Source organism: Anopheles gambiae, chromosome 2 (assembly GCF_943734735.2).
Source record: "Anopheles gambiae chromosome 2, idAnoGambNW_F1_1, whole genome shotgun sequence".
Classification (NCBI taxonomy): domain Eukaryota; kingdom Metazoa; phylum Arthropoda; class Insecta; order Diptera; family Culicidae; genus Anopheles; species Anopheles gambiae.
Window position 1 is genome coordinate 67,592,785 of NC_064601.1, and position 20,170 is coordinate 67,612,954.

The 20,170-nt window shown below is 40.1% G+C and overlaps 1 protein-coding gene across 1 annotated transcript in view; it reads right to left on the reverse strand.

Annotated features, from left to right (window-relative positions):
• The window catches only part of LOC1278404 (eukaryotic translation initiation factor 5B), a 30,696-nt gene extending 14,495 nt beyond the window's left edge, over nucleotides 1-16,201 (reverse strand). The window contains exons 1-6 of the mRNA XM_061642220.1: nucleotides 15,713-16,201; nucleotides 12,822-15,614; nucleotides 12,617-12,749; nucleotides 3,309-3,385; nucleotides 2,750-2,945; nucleotides 2,583-2,690 (exon numbers count right to left, since the gene is read on the reverse strand). Coding sequence (XP_061498204.1) covers nucleotides 2,583-2,690; nucleotides 2,750-2,945; nucleotides 3,309-3,385; nucleotides 12,617-12,749; nucleotides 12,822-15,614; nucleotides 15,713-15,768 — 3,363 coding nt within the window. The 5' untranslated portion in view covers nucleotides 15,769-16,201. The remainder of the gene's footprint in view (nucleotides 1-2,582; nucleotides 2,691-2,749; nucleotides 2,946-3,308; nucleotides 3,386-12,616; nucleotides 12,750-12,821; nucleotides 15,615-15,712) is intronic.
• Between the last annotated feature and the right edge of the window lie 3,969 nt (nucleotides 16,202-20,170).

The window sequence follows — 20,170 nt, forward strand, 5'->3', positions numbered from 1 at the left end:
TGACCTAAAAGGCGGTCGTTTTACACTCTAAAATACGGTATATAATGTATGTCTTACCACTTCTACTTCCATTCATTTCCTTTACATTAGGACACCTGACCTCAGACAGACAGTCAGACAGAGAAAATGTAAACGTGAAGTTAATTACCAAAGGAAAAGAAGGAACATAAGAATTCAGCTCTAGTGTCCCGACTACACTATCTCTATCACGCCCTTAGAAAGCATAACGTAGCGCTGGATCAATAAAAATGAATATAAATGTATGAAGAATTCGATGAATAAGATATGAAAAAAAAAACGATTTGTTATTGTCAACCAACTGAATGAATTCGCTTCAAAATTACATATTCTATTGAGAACACGTTGCAATAAATAAAGCACAACGGCGACGGGGACATAACAATAAGCTGTTATTTGCCAGTTTTACTTGAAACTAGCAACTGATTTAATAAGTTTGACACACTATTGCCATTGTTAAAATAACCCTCTCGGTTACAAATAAAATTACCCTCAGCAGTTAAAAACTACAAAACTTAAAAAAAAACTAAATATTGTTTGCAACTTCACCTCATCGTAATTTTACAGTTTATACTTTCAAGAAAACATAATTTATTTTATACGAACATACATTCCATCTGCATGACTCCACGTACAACTTAAAAGTATTCTGAAATCGTCATTTGCGACTGGTTTTTCAGTTCAACTTCCTTAGGTCTTAGGGCCGTGGAATGGGAAATTATGTCATAATTGCATAGTATGGCATTCTTAAATCCATACTAATGCATTGCACAGTTGCCAGAATAAGACACATTTAACGAGCATCGGAAGTGAGGGGAATATTCATTCACGCTATTCCAGCCAACCCCATTCAAAACAGAACTTTTCATTCACACAACGTTCGTAGTAAAAATCGTTCCATTGAGAAATCCAGCAATCGAACGAAACAGATGTCTCGCGAGTTTTTACGACCGGAACAACCGGAAGTACAGAAGGTCAGCCAGAAGGCGAGACAAGTAGATAAATTTTAGATACCAGATACAAGCGCAAGCAGGACAGGCGATCGGAACGGATACGGAATAACACGAACATGTACTTTTCTAAATTCCATTCCATTAGTTACCATCCCGTCCCATTGACATAGGCCGGAAGTAAAACAGAATAAGAATAACACCAACAACCGATTACCACAGCAGCAAGAAGAAGCAGCTCAAAAGTATAGAAGAAGAATGAAGAAACCTGCCTCGTAGCATGAGCGGAATAGTTCCGGTCGAAAGCGGAACAACGATCAAAACCAGCCTACCCTGCCTTCCTTTTTACCTCGGCTTTCTTAAATGAAAGACCGGAAGAATAACATCCGGAAATTATGTTTGGTTCATTCCTTCTTGTCCATTCTTTTGCGTGCGTTTGTTCGCTTATTCGTTTGTTGGTTTGTTTCCGATTTAATCCCCCACACGCTTAACTACAGAGGCTTCCTTTTTCTTCCATACGACTCCATACGACGTTTAGAGGAAATGAAGAATTTACGATCAGCTGCGGTGCTAACGCACGATACAGAATGCGAAGCATATGTTTGCTCCGGATCTCGTTATTTACCCCTCCCGTACGGTCTTACTACTAGCCACTTCCTTCCGGTCGGACTGTTGTTTCCCCGGGTACGCATAGAACACAAATTTGCGTGACTTTACGTACACATGTGTCTAGACTGTGGGATTCATACAGCAGATGATTTTTTCTCATTGATTTGTTTTGTTTCAGCAACTCCGTCAGATCATTGTTTCACAATGTTTGCTTTTTATTTCATTGCATTATCATTTAGCCTTTTTAACCCTCCAAAAACATGATTTTTTATGACAACACGAAGTAGATATATAAACTCATTTCGTAATGCGCAAAACGTTGTTTGTAAAAACATTTCTGGCGCTTATCAATCAAAGTGTTGACAGATTAAAAAAAGTTACTACTGTAAGCAGATTTTATTTCTAATTTTATAGAATATTATGCTCTTTTAAAATGAAGGACATAGTATCTACCCGATTGAATCAAGTAAAACTTGTTTAATCTAATATTATTAATTTTAAATTATGTTTAAGTTGTGACTATTGCTCATTCGTCTGCTAAACCGAATCAAGCCTTTCTCTGCTAGAATCCAATTGGGATTGTCATTAGTGATGAGAGCTCCAGATTGGATTCGTGAATCCACTCCGACAAAGACATTCTTAATCCGAAACCGACTCCGAAATAAATATAGCTTCGAATCCGACTAATCCTGACGAATCGTTCAGCAAATTGAAATGTTTGGTATTGAATTCGTTTTATTACCATTCTTGACCGGCAAAAACCGTATATTGAGTTTTCCATTGTTTTCTGGTTGTTTCCAGATTTTTATTTTGATAAATCTCATGATTTATTGTTTGCTTTCCTAATATGTTTGATTCTGAGTTGATCGGGATTCGAATCCGAAAGCAACTGGATTTGGATCAATCCAAGCAAAAATTAATAATAATAATAATAATAATAATTCTGTTATTGTATTTTAGTACAACACAATATGATACTGGTGTTAAGGTAAAAAATGTACATACCTCTTTGCTAGGCACTGTGATTGGCGTACCTTCCTTGACGATACCAGCCTCAACCATCACACCCATCACGATTGGGTCACGACTGTTAAACACACACTGGGGTAGAATCTGTAATGAGATAGATTTTTTGTTACCTTATCGCCCCTTGAACAAACTCATCCATTTACCTTTAATTTGCAGGGGAAAACAGCGATGGTTTTAAATTCGTCTCGTTTGCGCTGCTTGATTTCTTCACGATAGGCCATGAATTTGTCAAACAGATGGTAAATGATATCCGCTTGGAAAATTTTTACACCCAAATTGTCTGCCAGATCTTGAGCATCTCTCTCAACCTTCACATCGAAAGCTAATATAGTAGCATACCTGGAAAGATACAATATTATGATTAAGTTACGTATGGCTACTTTTTCTTTGGATTTATAAAAATGTTTAGTACATCTTTTTCTGCATCTGCATAAAATTAGGCTTTAAAAATGTGTTTCAATATGTAGCGAGATAATTGATTTATTATACACACTCGTCTTAAATCCAATATGACGCATCTTTCAATCGTCCACTTTAACGAATGGTTAAGACGTGTGTGGCTCTTTTTTATATAAGAGTAAACATTTTACAAAAAGATAACAAATTAATTTAAAAACAATGTCACAACTTAATTTATGTTCAATTAACTAAGAACTATAATCAACAGTAATAATTCCAACGTATGCTTAATCATTTACTTACTGATTTTCATGCTCCAACATGGTCGATGCTTTCATAACGTCACGTTTAACGACTGGGCCAATTCGAATGCCAGAGTACTGAAAAAAAAAAATACGCAGAATTTTACGCATGAGCCTGAGATTTTTTGCATCCTTAACATAACATAAAATTACAAAACACTAGTTCCTAAACTGTAGATCGTGTTTCAATGCAATATAAAATATATAAAATATATAATATATTGCAATATGCAATATTTTCTAAAAATCAATCCCTTTCTCCCATGGGCATACTGCAAACCAATTCATATGTTAAATGTTCAAAACCTTCCAGCTACTTGCTCGGTACTATCTATCATACCATAAACGCACACAAACGCTCAAACAATATTTGTGAAAGTTTTGTCTCGCAATACATAATTCCACATTTGCTTAGTAACGCCACACTGGTTCTCATTTCCATGATAGGCAACAGTGCGGTGAGTACAGTGGAAAGAATACCTATTGTTTTACGTTTCCTGTCGTTTGTCGATACAGGAACATCAACACAACAACGCAATAACAATTTCATTTCCATGACCAAAACCAGTTCAAGCCAAATTACATTCCCGTGTTCGCGACCGGCTTTCGCGAAGCTTTAACCTGTGATCAACAAGCAAACAAACAGCAGTTCGACGGTTTGGCAGTGTTTCACAAGAATTGTTCGATTAACCTGAATTCCCATTCAACCAGCCAACCGTCGATGTTTGCTCATTGCGTGATGAAAGACACCACAATAAGCCTTTTGCGTTTATTATTAATTTGATTATTTTCAACAAAGAAAACTATTCAGAAAGATTTATTTATTTCTTTATTTATCTATTTATCGAAACGTTAAACCGTAACTATACTATATGCATTGTCTAAATTGTATACCAAATAAGTTATATCACATAAAAACTAAATTCATTCTTAAATACAAATACTAATCATATTAAACTACCATTAAACATTCAATGTTATAAATAGCCACGGGAAACAATGCGCCACAAACCACGAATTGGGACCACAAAAGCAGCTTTCCCACAATTGTGACCTTGATTAAGCCAAGCGTGCTCGGGAAACGACATGGTAAGCAGAGTTCATATTGTGTACTTATGAAACCATCCAATTTATGCACAACAATTACAAAACTACTATGCAGCCCAGAGAATGTGAAATAATCTACTATTAGTATTACGATAAGTTGATTTGATCAAAGGGAATAAAAAAGAACACAAGACTGTCAGAGAAATTGACAGTTATTGAAAATCGTGTCGATACGTATCAAGTAATACGTAAAGTTATAGTTAATAGTGTAAAATAATGTGAACTGGTCCCTCTCAACGCAGGATTAACTATGCTGCAATGGGTTAACCAATCAGTCACAGATAGCCAAGCCCATTAGTGACTTAGGCAGGCCGACTTAGGTACAACAAATACCGAGGAGTTTCAAGAAACAAAATTATGTTTTCAGCAATCGAGTACAGAGCTAATATATATCGTGAAAAAGAATGATTGCCAGTTATAACATCAATCTACTTTATAGCCACAAAGTCCTAAAGAAGTTCAGCTCTGCGATGAAATTTTTAATGCAACATTTTAACAATACAATTAATTTGTACAAATATCCGCGACATCATATTTACGATCGTCGATTGGAAACGCAATTTCCTTTCCACTTAAGGCCATGAGAATAATGCAATACTTCTAACAATTATCGTGCGAAGGTCATTAAGATCACGGTGAATCTTGCCTGTTGACTAATGTAGTCGTCTGTGACAAAAGGGCAAACGATTAAAAACACAGTATTTTATACTCAGCTACGCGAACATCGTGCTGTTGGCAATGTATCAATATATACATTAAAATGCAAGTATATTCAGTCTACTAAGCTATACCACTCTATTCCTCTCTCTCTCTCTACACATCACACAGAAAAAGTTTGAAGGCGGACTGGAGGTCCAATCAGAATATGACACAGCTCAAGAATAAACAATATAAGTCTGAATTATTCAGGAGGAGGATGTAACGCTAATTCAAATTTCCTCTTACGGATTTCATAAAATTCCCATAACTCTCATAATAAGGAAACCGGATACACGCTAGAACGTGCTCATGACGAGAGATCATGATCGTGAAAATACAACCGAACACCACCACCCATAACACTTCTTCTTCGCGCTACCGGACCGTAACGTTGTTTGCTGTGTGTGTGTGTGTGTGTGAATGTGTTTTTTTTTTGTCAGCTAAATACAGCCATTGACTAAAATGCGCGGATGAAGAAACAGGAAGAGGTCTGGAAGAGGGTTTTCGTAGCGCATGGCACAAAAAAAAAAACAAAAAAAAACAGTGAATAACCCGCAGCCCACCAACACTTGGAAATAGCAATCAAACAAGGAACCGCTCTCGCACAAAAAGAACTCTGAACGTCGGAAACGAAAATACTTTAAATTCAAGCGAGCCAACGCGTCGTGTCTCGCACGGATGCACAAAGCGAAAAAGCATAGGCGTAAAATGATCGAAATCGCTAAAAGTACATAAGATATTTTTTTGTTGTGTTTATTTTCATCCTCTTTACAAACCACCAACAACACCATACTACGCAACGAATTCGGGCCGCCTTGAAAGTATTACCCTCTTGTTGTACAAACTTATTTAACAAAAGTACTTCACTCTTGTTTTTCTCTGCATACTTTATATGCTTCGCTCGCTGTCTCTCTTTGATTCGATATGTATTTTTTCGATAACATCACCACCACCACCACCTCTGTGAATGAAAAGTCACTATTCAATATCTTTGCCGATGTTGACGGTGGTAGGTAAAAGTCATGGCAGTGATTACGCGAAGAAAAATTGAGCTATCGCCATTAAAAGACACGGAACGCAGGGGGAATTTCCTTTTCTCATACGCACGTCTCGGACAAGGTACTCATTCACGAGCTAACTCGTTCCTTCATTCATGCACAAGCCCATTCATAACTACATGCTCGGGGAACGAACCAGTGCGCAAGGAGTGAATGACGATGGTGCTCAATGGCGGAGAGGGTGCGAACGAAGACAAGACGTAGAGATTGGGTTGGGTGGGTAGCCAAGACACGGTTACGGTGCACTGCGCAGACACGCAATACAGTGCGCGTTGTTTCCCAGCGGTGCTGCTGCTGTAACCTACTGATATGCTACTAATGTTTCATGGTGAACAAACATATAATGTATTGCAAAGTAGACAGAGTTGCATCAGCGAATTGATCTACTTTTAGAGCACGCATCTGCACCATTCAATTCTAAGAAAATTGCCATTTTTTAACCATAAATCACAATCATAAAACATATAAAATGAAGCCATTGAGTTGCTATAGTTTATACAACGCAAAGCTCTCTCGATTTCCACAACTAATGTTTAATGTTGTAGCACGCCCGGCATAGTGCAAAAGCAATGCGTAAAAGCAGATTATAAAAACACTCTGCCCAAACCATAATATGAATGGCTTTGCATGCGAAAACTTAACTATACATGTATATAGTTTCAACATATTATTCTATAACAGCAAAGCCATGTTACACACTGTTTAATTTTCGCTTTCGTGTTTGATGATGAAGTTGATTCTGCGTTGACAACTTACAACACCAACTCGTTCGTAGATGACATCGAAGAAGAAAAAAAAAACTCCCAACGTACAGCAAGGACATATTTATGTAGGTGAAATTATTTGCCCGACTATTGGTGGGTGAATGTAGAAGAGCTTTCAGCTTCAAGCTTGTACGGCTGTCGCCAGTGGAACCGATACCGTCGTTCCGTTGCCTCCCCTTTGCCGAGACATTTCATTTCATTCATGAATCGATGCGGTTGGTGGTTGTTGTGGTGGTGCGCCCTTTCTATTTCCCTCGCTCATTCATTAGACACCACCACAGTCGCAAAAGCCATCGATCCATTCACAATCTCGCTCGCAGTTTCAATAGCAGCAGAGCTACCTAACAGCCATTTGCCATGTTGAGCGCGACAAACCATACGATACGGTCTTTTAGGGGGCTGCTAGAAAAAAAACACACACACACACACCAACATCAACTCACACATACACAAAGATAGACGCGGCATGGATGTCATGGTAAGCGTGTATGCCCCCGCCGCTGTATCCAATTACTTTCATTCATATTTCTTCCAACAGCGTTCCTGGCATCCCACGGACACTAAAGATAGCAGCGAGTTGCAACAACTGTGGCGATCATGCAACCAAGTACAGCCGCCGTGACGACTAGTTGTCTTGTGTTTCACTAGTTGGTCGGCGGTTCAAAATGACTTTGGACAAAAATCACTTTGTCGACAATAATGACAACCGGGGAATCATACTTGGGCAACAGTTATATAAAGGTATCCGGTTTAACACGGGTTTCGCATAACTCACTCACACTTTAGACACTACAACCGATGTGTGGTCTTTTGACCTACATGAAGCAGTGTCCAGAACCGTGTTGCTTGAGATGACAGGTATTTTTCGGTGTGGAAAAAAGAAGACAAAAAGAGAAGAGTAACCACAAATCTAGAAAAATTGTTTGATTTGATAAGATTCCGTTTGAGAGAATGTTTAAACACTTCTGTGAATGTATATTTAAACTTCTACATTTACATGTACAATGCCCAAACAACTTTAGTGCTAATATTTCCTGTTGGGATTGGTACGGTCCAATCTGGGGCTTTTTGCCTCGCATGGAAATTAAACGCTCCTACTAGACGGTCACATTCAAACCGGCTAAGTTCGTTATTCTCCTACGCACTGCTTTTGAGTAATCTGCGGTAAATGACAGCACCGATGATGGCCTCCTTCGCGATTTCTCGAGAACACGTTAGGAATTGTAATTCTCTGAAGGTGTGCATCGTGATCTGTCACCTCTTACCGCCCATGCAAGCGATGCATAACTTTGGCATCTCGGATCGTGTTAAAAAACACGCACAAACACAATTGACGGTTCTGTGAATGTCACTCCTAGGTCTGTATGGAGATTGCACACCAGTTGCTTTTATTCCGTGGTACACCTTCAACTCCCACTCGACTATTACGTGTGCTCAGGCTGCCAGTGGCAGCAGTATAGCAACCGATACGCCGATCCCACCATATCTGAAAAAGAGCAAACCGCACGGACGCAACTTTAGGATCGCGCTTGGGTGTGATTGATATGTCTCGAGTTACGATCACGATCTCCCACACCCAAGAGGGTGACAGGTGGGTTCCCCCTTTCGGACAAACGACTTTCAAAGCTTCAACATTTTTCTACCATCAAGCTTCTACGGAAATTAACACCACCTGACCACAAAGTATTGAAACGATAGTTCAATACATAAGATACATTAAGATGAGATACGCAGTCAACAAGTGCATATTCACAATCAAAAAAATCACAGTCATTTTAAATAAAAAGGCACCCGCTAACGGGCACTGCAGTTAATTGGCTACTTTTTTTAATATAAGTTTAGCATAGATCATTTAAAGTTAAGGAAACAGAACCATAAAAGCAATCATTCGACGTTATGTCATTTAGAAGAGTGGTAGCCCTTCTCCTATCATGATATTCAACACTTGCTAGTGTGGGTTTTGAGGTATGACATGACCAAACTATCTCTCGAGCAACCGATCATGTCTTCAAGACGCGTTCATTGTAATGTGGAACTGAGTATAACGATTTAACATATCCCTTGCAACAAAGATTCAACAGTAATTGCCATAATCGATGTATCTTCATCGATAGCCACAACGAATTGGCATGGACAAATTGTCTTCCATCACACTTTACGCACATTGCATCATTATTTCTAGAATTTAATATGTTAGCAAACAAAGAAACATAAGAATAGTGGCATTACTGTTTTACGTTTGCGTTGCAGTAATGAATGAATGAATAACAAAGTTTATTTTTTTCGCATTTATTTTTTGACCATACTATAATTCGTTCAAATGTAAACTGCATTTGTATGGGATGGTTATGCTCTTTGTGATGTGTTTTGAAATATTTTTTTTAGATAGATAATACACCTTGCCCTATAACAATAACTATTTTTTTGTCTGTTTTGTTTTCGGCAAACATGCTAAACAATATTTTAAGACCGAAAAAATGGTCCACATGGACAAATGTAGCTCTTCATAAGGCTTAGTTTTTTTTCATAACGATAGACCTCGCCAGATTCTTCTTCTTCTTATTTGACGCACCAATCACCAATTTTGTCTAGGCCTGCCTGGGCTTGACTATAGGCGACTTATTGATTTACCCTCAGGTCATTCAGTCCTACGTGCTACGAGGGACTCATTCCCTACTAGGCTTGAACCCATGACGGTCAGAAAGTGATACGGTCTGACCACATTTAGTTGTGTGAGGAATTTTGGAAAAAAATACGGAATTAAATTAATGGAATTAACGCATAATCCTATTGTTACCCTATCTTTCAAGACATTACATTTGTTCGTATCATAGTTTTTCAATAATAGATCAGTAAGAAATAAACAAAACCATAGGTTTTAAAACCTATTTTTGATTGTATGCATTGATCTTTAAATTTATTAGGAACAGCAGCGACAACACATTCTCTAATAAAAATTACGCTGCTAGAATAAATGCAGCATTAAGGTTCGTACAAGTTATCTGACAGTACTACTCAAAAGCAACTGTTCCATCAATTTAGTGGGCCATTGTACATTAGTTTCCCTTCAACATAATTTTACTGCAGTATTTTATTGCATTAGAGGTACATTCCTATGTTCTAATTGGTTACTGGTTTTTTAATAACAATATTTCATATTTACAAATGTCATACAAAAAAGAGAGTTATGTTTTTGGTACAAATTGAAAGCTTTAATTTTGATCATTAACATGATAATAAATTTGATGGTCTTAGCAATACGCCCTATTTGAGCCGATTCTTGCAAATAACATTTTTCGTTACTTTTCAGAGATTCTTCTTTGGCACAACAACCGTTGTCGGTCAAAACCTACCTAATGGACTTGACTTTCAGTGACCTATTCATCTACCCATGGCAGAATAGTCAGTCCTACGTACGGGTCCATACGGTCCATTCGGGGCTTGAGCCCATGTCGGCCATGTAGTTAAGTCGTACGAGTTGACGACTGTACCGCCAGACCGGCACAAAATCATACATAAATCGCTTTGTATTGTGCCGTATTTCTAATATTATCCTAATGCATTACATTAAGATGAGATTTGTCTTTACTATAAGCAAAATAAATTAATGTTCAAACACCAAACACATACTAGAAACCATCATACTAATTAGCCTTCACCAGGCGTTTTTTACCAATAAGTTGATTTCTTGTCATAATGGCCAGTTTGATTATTTTACGCGGTCGATACTCGTATATTGCCTGTTGCGAGGAACTATACGAGGATTGATCCAAATGACGTTCGTACAATTCGCGTTATATGAGCAAATTATTGCCGCTCGGTGAGACTGCTTACATGACGCATATATAATATGATATGACCACCACAGAAACCTTACTTGACTTTTTTTTCGCACCCACCACTGCCACACCATTCTCATTTGCAAAGTCTCTGCTGCTAGCGGCTTCCAATACAAGTTCGCCCACCTAGTTAGGAATGTGACACAACGATGTAGAAACAACCTCCAACCGAATTCGACTATTGGATTAGAGAAGCTGTCCTTCATCGTCTTCCATGGCACACGCGAGCATCGCGTGGGTCAACAATTACGCCAACACTGGATACAAAATAAATATCTACCCTTCGCAGCCAAACTCATACCAAGCAGACAAAAAGACACTCCTTTTTATATGAACTAAATGGGATCATATATCTGTAACGCTGGACTTGTGCTCTATGCATACATGGAAACATACATTTTAAGATATAAATATCCGAGCTGTCTAGCGCTTCAAATGCTTTTGAAATGAAATTTCGTTTTACATTTTAATACTAACGATACTTATTTGTGAAGTCGATCTTTAGTTTGAATCTCTTCCTTTCTCTTACAACAAAAACAAACAAAGACTGACTATCCGGTTAAGTGATACATATAGCAAGTTTGTAATAATTATTTAATATTCCATTGAATTCTAATATGTTCGGAGAGTGCAATAGATATATAAATAACCCAATATTGCTGCAGCCAAACTAGCATGTAAAACAAAGAAGCGGTAAGTTGTTTTTTTTATTACGGAAGGCTCCGACGAACGATTGTTCCTAAAATTTTGACAAACATAATTTTACAACAAAATATAAGTGGATTTACTGAACGGATATTTGTTTACTTTAAATCCTCTGAATATTTTCTGAACATGACTGCTCTTCTTGAGCTATCCCTTTTGAAGTTGTAAGTATTTAAATAAAAACAAAGTTTCCCCGTTTTCATCCTCCTTTGCTAGCTATGTATGTGTGGTAAAGTAAAAATGAGTTGATGGAATTGATTTTTCCATGAATATCAATCATACACACTTATTTTGCTCATTCGAGTGTTAAATACCAACTAATATTTTACTACACATTTCGTTTCAAAGTTGTGAGTACAGTGGCGTCATCCGGATGTCCAACATGGCAGAACACACTGAAAAATCACCCAAAAAATAAAAATAGGCAAACGATACATGAACATCGAGAAAACTGAAACCAAATCATAATCAATGTCCGCCCATGGCTCTAAGTGGAACCACTGTGCGACGGTTCCGAACGACTCCGGACGGCTTTAGAAGGCTCCGTTCGACTGTGGACGCCTCCGGACAGCTCTGACAATTCCAAACGGATCCGGGCGGATCAATAATCAGAAGCGTTTTGGAGCCAAAACATACACACATACAAAACAATAAGATTGATTAAAGCTTTCAAAAATACTATCTGATATAAACAGTATTTTAAGAAAGACTATCCCTACATGAAAATGAGGGCACAATTTATTGAAAACACGAGTATTATACTGACAATGATCATTTGTTGGTACACAAACAGTCAATACCATGACTGTCAATTAAATATGATTAAAATCTGTACTATAAGGTTATGTCCATACGAAAGCGCATATGCGAGCAATGTGTCTCAGTTTGAATGGGATTTGACATAGCTAATATGTCGAAATGTAGCAAATCTCATATAAAATGAAACATATTGCACGCATATGAGCTATCTTATGAATATCACTTAAGAGACAAACAAGAAAATCATGCATGCTGCCTAGAGACAACGCGCCTAAATGTATGTGATCCACATAGCGCGTTTCGCTTAGAGACTGGGAACGCAACGCATTCAATTATTCGTCGCGTCTCGATTAAAAGGTAGTGCGGCATCGTACTTACCGGAATTTTAGATGTTCTTAAGAACTCCAACAAAGCCTCAAGCGAGCCAAGTGTTGAAGCTTGCACGTACACACCCCTATCGCTAAGCTTGATGCTGTTTAGAGCGGATTTTAAGTCACGGGCCACTATTTCCCTAAAATATTGAAAAACAATAACGTATCAGTACTCATTGCAACAGTCTTCTTCAGCATCTCTGTAAGCATACCTAAAGATTTCCACCTCATCAGGTTTGTGTGCTATCTGCAGATTTAGTCCGGCAATAGCTTTTTCGAGCTCCTTCGCTGCTATCTTTACGCCCTGTGCCGCCATAATCTCTTTGTGCTCGACGTACGCATTCTTTACGCGAAGTTCCTTCATAGGCTGTGGCATAAGCAATGCTTTGATTTGAGTGACGATAGGGCCTTCCGTACCGGCTAAAATCATCGTATCTCCTTCGCGTAGCTTTCCGTTGATCAAAATAGCATCGATCGTAGTACCGAGACCGGGAATCGCCTTCACTTCTAGCACGGTCGCCTGCAGATCCTCGCTGTACATCAGTCGTTTGGCCAGCTGCTTCTGGCAGAATTGCACTATCAAAAACAGCATATTTCCCATTCCTTCGCCCGTGATGGCGCTCGTCGGTACGAGAGAAACGTATGTTTTTGGATCCGGATTTTCATAGAACAAAGCGGCATTCAGACCCTGTTCCGCGAACTGGACGATGATTTCTTTCGTGCGTTGATTGAATTCTAGCTGCGTATTGGATGCTTGCGCCTTCAGAATGTCACGGACGTCCTTTCGGGGCATCGTGTTCCAGTCATACAATCGATCGATCTTATTCAGAGCCACTACGAATGGCGTGCGCTTTGATTTGAGCAAATTGATCGACTCTATCGTTTGCGGCTCCAGCCCGTGCATAATATCTACCACTAGGATCGCAATGTCGCACAACGATGAACCGCGCGAGCGCAAATTGCTGAAAGATTCGTGCCCGGGCGTATCGATGATCAGCAAACCGGGCAGCTTGAACTCCAGCTCCTGAAAGCCTTTCACAAATCTCGTTTGCTCCTTGATGTTTTCGGACGGCACGTTAGTGGCACCAATCTGTTGCGTGATACCGCCAGCCTCGCCGTCTTGCACATTCGTGCGCCGGAGTTTATCCAAAATTTTTGTTTTTCCCGTATCTACGTGCCCCAGCACACACACTACAGCGGCGCGCAAATTGTCGAGCGTCTTTTTCTTTTCGGCATCCTGTGTACGGCTAGCAATGCGATCCAAAGCTCGCTGACGGATGTTTTCAACTTCTCGGTGCTGATCTCCTCCCTCCGAATCATCATCATCGTCAGAGCTGTCGTCATCGTCTTCATCGGAACCATCTTCTCCTTCCTCATCCTCATCGTCGTCTTCCTCGTCGTCGGAACCACGGCTTTCCTTGGACTCTACAGATTGCTGCTGTGACAATTCCACACCGGTCTTCTGTTTTCCAGCCGGCTTCTTAACTTCTTCCTCCTCACCTTCACTGTCCGTCACATCCCACGATTCCTTCACTTCCTTTTCCTTCGCTTTTTCTTCTTCCTTCGCCTTTAACTCCTCAGCTGTAGGTGTCGTTTCCTTTGAATCGGATGCCTCCTTATTTGCGTCTTGATTCTTCTTCGGACGGATGCGTGAGCCAGGTTTTGGTCGACGTTCGCCAGTGGTCTCGGGAATGCCAATACCCTGTGCTTTAAGCGCCTCCAGCATGGCCTGGGCACGTGCCCGACTCTGCTTTTGTTTCGCAGTGAGTAGCTTACCCTCCGCCTTCAGTCGTTCCTTGCGCTCTTTCTCCTTTTGCTTTTTCTTTTCTTTCTTCTCCTGCTCTAGGCGCAACTGCTCCAATCGGAACTCTTCCGCTTGCTCCTCCAGCTTTTGTTTTTCTTCCTCCTCTTTACGTAACCTTTCCTCCTCCTCACGCAGAGCTTTGAGCCGCTCTTGCATAAGGGCTAGAGCGGCTTTATTGGGCTTTTTCTTTTTCGTTTCGGCGGATCCCTCCGCACTTTGGGTATCCTCTTCAGGCTTTTTCGCTGATCCTCCCTTTGATGCCTCACCCTTCTTGGACGGAGCATTTCCTTCCTCGGCCGGTGCCGTCGACGGGGGATCAGTCTTTTTGCCTTTCTTCTTGCTCGGCTTCTCGCTAACCTGCTCTGGTGCAACAGGTTCCTCCTTTTTAGCAGCGTTTGATGTTTCCTTCTTTTTTTCTGTTGTAACTTTCCCACGTGCGCTTTCATCCACTTCCGGTTGACCGTCCGTAGTTGCGTCACCTACCGTATCAACATTTGCTTCGTCCTTTTTCTTCTTCTTATCTTTTTTCTTGCTCTGCTTCTCTGTGGACTGAAAATCTTGCGAAGCAACTGGATTATCCGCCGAAGCAGGAGGCTTCTGACCAGAATACTCTAATCCCAGTTCCTCCATCATTCGTTCGATTTCATCATCGTCTTCTTCGTCCTTCTTCTTCTTCTTTTTGCTCTTCTTTCCACCTTTTGGTGCGGTTTCTTCTTCCTCCATCTTGGTGGCAGTTTCTTTCTTGCCCTTTTTTCCTTTGCCCCCTTCTTTAGGGCCAACATCTTCCTCGATCGAGCTTTTGCGAGACACTTGTTCGCGATCGTGCTCCTCTTCCTCCCTTCCGTCATCATCATCATTATCATCATCATCGTCGTCGTCCATCATAAGCAGGGAAAATCCAACGGGGCCAGATTTAGCAGACTTTTTCTTCTTCGCTTCCTTGATCTTGTTGCTTTTACCACCATCATCCGAATCGTTCGCTTCTGTTGGCTCCGTTTCAGTCGTTGGCTTTTCCTTCTTCTTCGTTACAGCCGTCTTTTTGACTGGTTCCGTTACCTCGGTTACTTCATCTTCACCCTCGTCGCTATCCACAGCCGCTTTCTTGGCTCTCTTTTCCTTTTTAGATTTCTTATCATTCTTTCTATTTTCCACCTCTACTTCCGTTATATCCGTCTGTGGGACTCCATCGTTATCGCTGGCACTAAAATAAAATAAAAAAAATACCGATCACTCAACCCGAACAAAATGACCCTCCGACTACTTCGTTCAGTTTCACTAGTCTTCGGTTGAAATACATACTTGTCCTCGAGACCGGCACCCGCTGCTTCCTTCTTCCCTTTCTTTGCCTTTCCCATAGTACTGCAGACGTTCGCGAGAGTTCAGTTAACCTAGGTTTTTACGGTCACGGACCCAACGTGAGACAGGTTCGATTCAACAAGTTGAGTGCTAAAAATTCACAATAAGGATCACCGCACCAACTACAGCAGCCACGAATAAGCGACACGCACGATGCACCTAACTCCTTCCACACGGCAATGTGACACGTTGTTTGACACCGGCTTGGCCAGTGCCTTTCACTCGGCAGTGCAAGAGCCCCCGCTCAGACCATTCACTACTTTCACGCAATACCGTTATGGTGCGTGCTAAATTATTGAGAACGGTTGTTTATAAAGCACAAATATATTGTATAAGAACGAAAATTGCTATCAACAAGGATTCGTCTGCAAACCACGACGCTCGAAACATTCGCTGTCAAAGGTTCAGCTGCGATCAGAGTGACCAGAAATACCGATGTATCTGTATTCCTACCGATTTTTATATGCCTACCGATTCACAGATGACCACCCTAAAACTACCGATTTTCCATTTATCCTACCGAAAATCACAGATATTTGATTTTTCAGTCGTTTAAGCTTAATCTGTGGCGCTTGGGATGCTATTTCAAGGATTGTTAACCACATTTGTTACTTAACGCGCTGATGCACGTTTGTTTGCCTGGCACTTTTTATCCGTTAAAATTTAATGTTCATAATAAGTAGAAAATGTCAGTTGCGTGGATTCCGAAAATTTCTCGTCAAAGAAAGTCATTTAAATTTGAATTTGAATCTCGCTGTCGGCGGTTAAAGCTTACCCGACAGACAAAGAGAATGAAATTTTCAGGCGAGGGGAAGGTAGAAACACACGGTGGGGGTCCGGCCCAAGATCGGATCCGAAGTCCGTTGTTTTGGGCTGATAATTAATGAATGGCGGATGGAGCGCTACCACAGGGAGAATGCGCTCTCTTGCTCATTCTTCTTCTTCATTTGGCACAACAGTCGCTGCCGGTCAAGGCCTGCCTGTACCCACTAGTGAAGTGAGCTTGGCTTTCAGTGACTTATTGGTACCATAGCAGGATAGTCAGTCCTACCTATGGGGGGTCGGTCTATTCGGGGCTTGAACCCACGACGGGCATGTTATTAAGTCGTTCGAGTTGACGACTGTACCACCAGACCGGCGCTCTCTTGCATGCCTTTAAAATACACGAGGCGCTCTCACTGAAAAGAACGCTCGCTCGCGCTGTTTCATTGTATTTTCCTCATACCCCTTCCATTCCGTTTCTTCCCGAACAAGCTGCACTAGTGCGAGCGAGACACCGATACCACCATGCCGCTGCGAGAAAACCAAACTGAGCGCGCAGGCTGAAAGTGAACGCACACATTCACACATGTGTAATTGTGTGAGTACAAAAACTGTGTGGAAACCAAAACACGCTCGCGGCTCTGCGTAATTCCGTGTATTTCCAACCGTCTCCCCCTGCTTCTAAATGCCCCTCGTCTGAAAGTCGCACACTTTTTCATTCTCTTTGCTAGCAGGATAATCATTAAAATAATTGATTAAATTTAAATTGTTGCGTTCTGAACAGTGCTCCTGCCGAAATCTGCCAATACAATCTGGCCACACTGGTCCGCAGATCAGGCGAGCTTTTGGCGGCCACCGTCGCAAAACCGTCGCAAAACGTCAAAACCGGCGTCGCATGACTGCAAATCGACGTCGCCAGCGAGCGAAACTCGCAACGATTTCGAGGCGCTGGCGACGGTCGTTTTTGACGTTTTGCGACGGTTATTGACCTTTCGAGCGAGCTTTTGCCCTGCGGTCCAGTGTGGCCAGATTATATTGGCAGATTTTGGCAGGAGCACTGTTGAGAACGCAACCATTTAACCGTCTTGTGTACGACCAAAAAACTTTACGTAATCGTACAACCGCCTACCCGGGTAGGCCATACAATTTGTATAGAAGAATGATGTTTTTTTTTATTAAAAGAGTATATCTTTTGAATTTGTTGTAAGATTTGAATGAAAACTGTCTTATAGGTTCATAATAATGTTTTATAACATATCGTTGTAAAATTAGAATTTTAAAAATCCTATCAATATTTTTTTTTATCAAAAATGTGCAGTAAGGCACGTGTCTGTGCTCCATCGCATGCGAATTTATCGCACGTGCTGTCAAACGCTTTTTCTTATAATATTGCGATTATTGGGATGATTTTAATAATAAAACGATTATGAAAAATTAAGTTGAGATTGTTCCTAAAAAACAACACACATTTAGTTTGACAGATAAAATCGGATGCGGCGTCCGACGAAATCAAAAATTTTTGATTCCGTCGTACGACGAAATCGCACGTCCGACGTTATCTGTCAAATCTCATATAAAATTTTGACGGGCCTTCCGATAAAATCGCATCCGATGGAGCACACCCAAATAGCCAGAATTGCTTAAGCAGCTCATTTTGGCACGCTAAAGATCGCTGCTCTAATTCGCCTTTTGCAGTAGATAAACAGCATCAAAGTTCCAGGCGGTCCTTCTAAATAGCGCCTAAGCAGCTTCCTTAAGCTACGGTGCTGGGGATTATTTTTCTTTGTGTTTTATTTTCAAGCAAGCGTCATCGATGAAATAAACAACAGGATTTGTTTTGTTTGTGTACATGAGTATATTTTTAAACCCTTAATGTTCATAAATTACACGAAACGTATCACAATTTACTGTACACTCACAATCACTTCCTTCAAAATCCCTTCTTCAAAGAACTAATCTAACTTGTACGGCAGCAATGAGATGATTGGCGGAGTCTGTCTTTGACACTTTGACAAGACCCACCTTGTACCGATGTCATGCATGAAGTTCCACCAAGTTCGGTACACGTTTTTAACAAGCCTTAAAGTTCCATCATGAACCCTACACATAGTGTTAATCAGCCGCAAAGTTCCAAAGAGTACCATGTGCCTGTTAAAAAGCTCCATAGTTCCGCAAAGTACCGTCTATTTCTTAATCAGCCACAAAGTACGACATCGGAACGATTTTTCGTTAAACAGCCCTAAATCAGCTATAAAGTACGAACTGGCTATTTGGGTTTGGTTAAATGGTTGCGTTTTCAACAGAGCTCCTGCCGAAATCTGCCAATATAATCTGGCCACACTGGACCGCAGAGCAAAAGCTCCCCTACCAGCATTAAACGGCTTTGAAGGCATTCAGAAGGCATTTAAGGCCTTAGTCGCCTTAGAAGGCTAGTAAATATTTCAACCGAAACTTTCACGGCAGTAACGGGTTCTCTTGGAAATTTTTCAACATTTCTATTCAACGAGAACAGATAGCTTGCCGCCATCTTAGCTTGTTTATATACTGGTTTTGCACCCTTACTATTGTAACTGCCAAATAAAGCAGTGACATCGCTTTTGGTTCCGAACCGAGAAAGCGTGTGTTCAAATCCTGATTTTTATGATCTTTTTTTTGTGCTTATTTCTTTTTATATTAATATTTTCTTGCTATAATTAATATAAACAAAATTTTTGTGAAGCAACATTAAAATAATACCTTTTTAAAAATCATAATAATTACACTATGTTCACCCTTCGTTATCAGGATGGGAGAAATATGTATTTCATTTCTCCTTTTATAAGAGTTATCGAAATGAGTTTGATATAATAACACCTTTCAACGGCTTGGTCTTTAACAATGGAATGATGCAGACCATCTTTAATTAAGTGAAATAGCTCAGAGCTTAACGCAAGAGAACATAACACGTAAATCGTGCTATCAAATCTCACGCTCATATCTGGGAACACTACAACAGCGCAGTGCTGAAGATGCTTGTAAGGTTTTCTTTTGACAGTTGCAATTTCAAATTTCAAATTGAAAGCGAAATTTTTTATTGACATATTTCAAAGGCATTTAATTACTGCTAAATGCACTGCTGATCGCCTTCAATTCGCCGGCGATTACAAGGCGATTAGAAGGCATTTAACGGAAATTTGCGAGTAGGGTCACTCGAAAGCAAGGTGTTATAAATGACAAGGTGAAGTTGTTCAGAGGTACATACTTTCATTACGTACCGCAGTCTATATATCCATAACATTTTCCACCTCGTTCCTTCACATTTATTGACATATTTATTCACATATTTATTGAAAAAAAAAAAAAATTTTTTTACTCAGTTATTTATCTACTTAATATTTTATACATTTATATTAAAAACAAAAAAAAAATAAAAGGAAAACCTTACCTACAACTCGGGACCTCCATCGTATTTTTGAGGAGAAAGGGCAGGCCACATGCATCCTTCAATTCCACGAGAATTGCAACAAGATGAATAGAAAGCCATATGCCACTAGTCACAACCAGAACACCCTTTCTGCTGGAATTTGCCCTTAAGGTGGCAAATCCCAATTCAGAAACAGAGGGACGTGAAAAAATAAAAATAATAAGCAGAAAAATAAG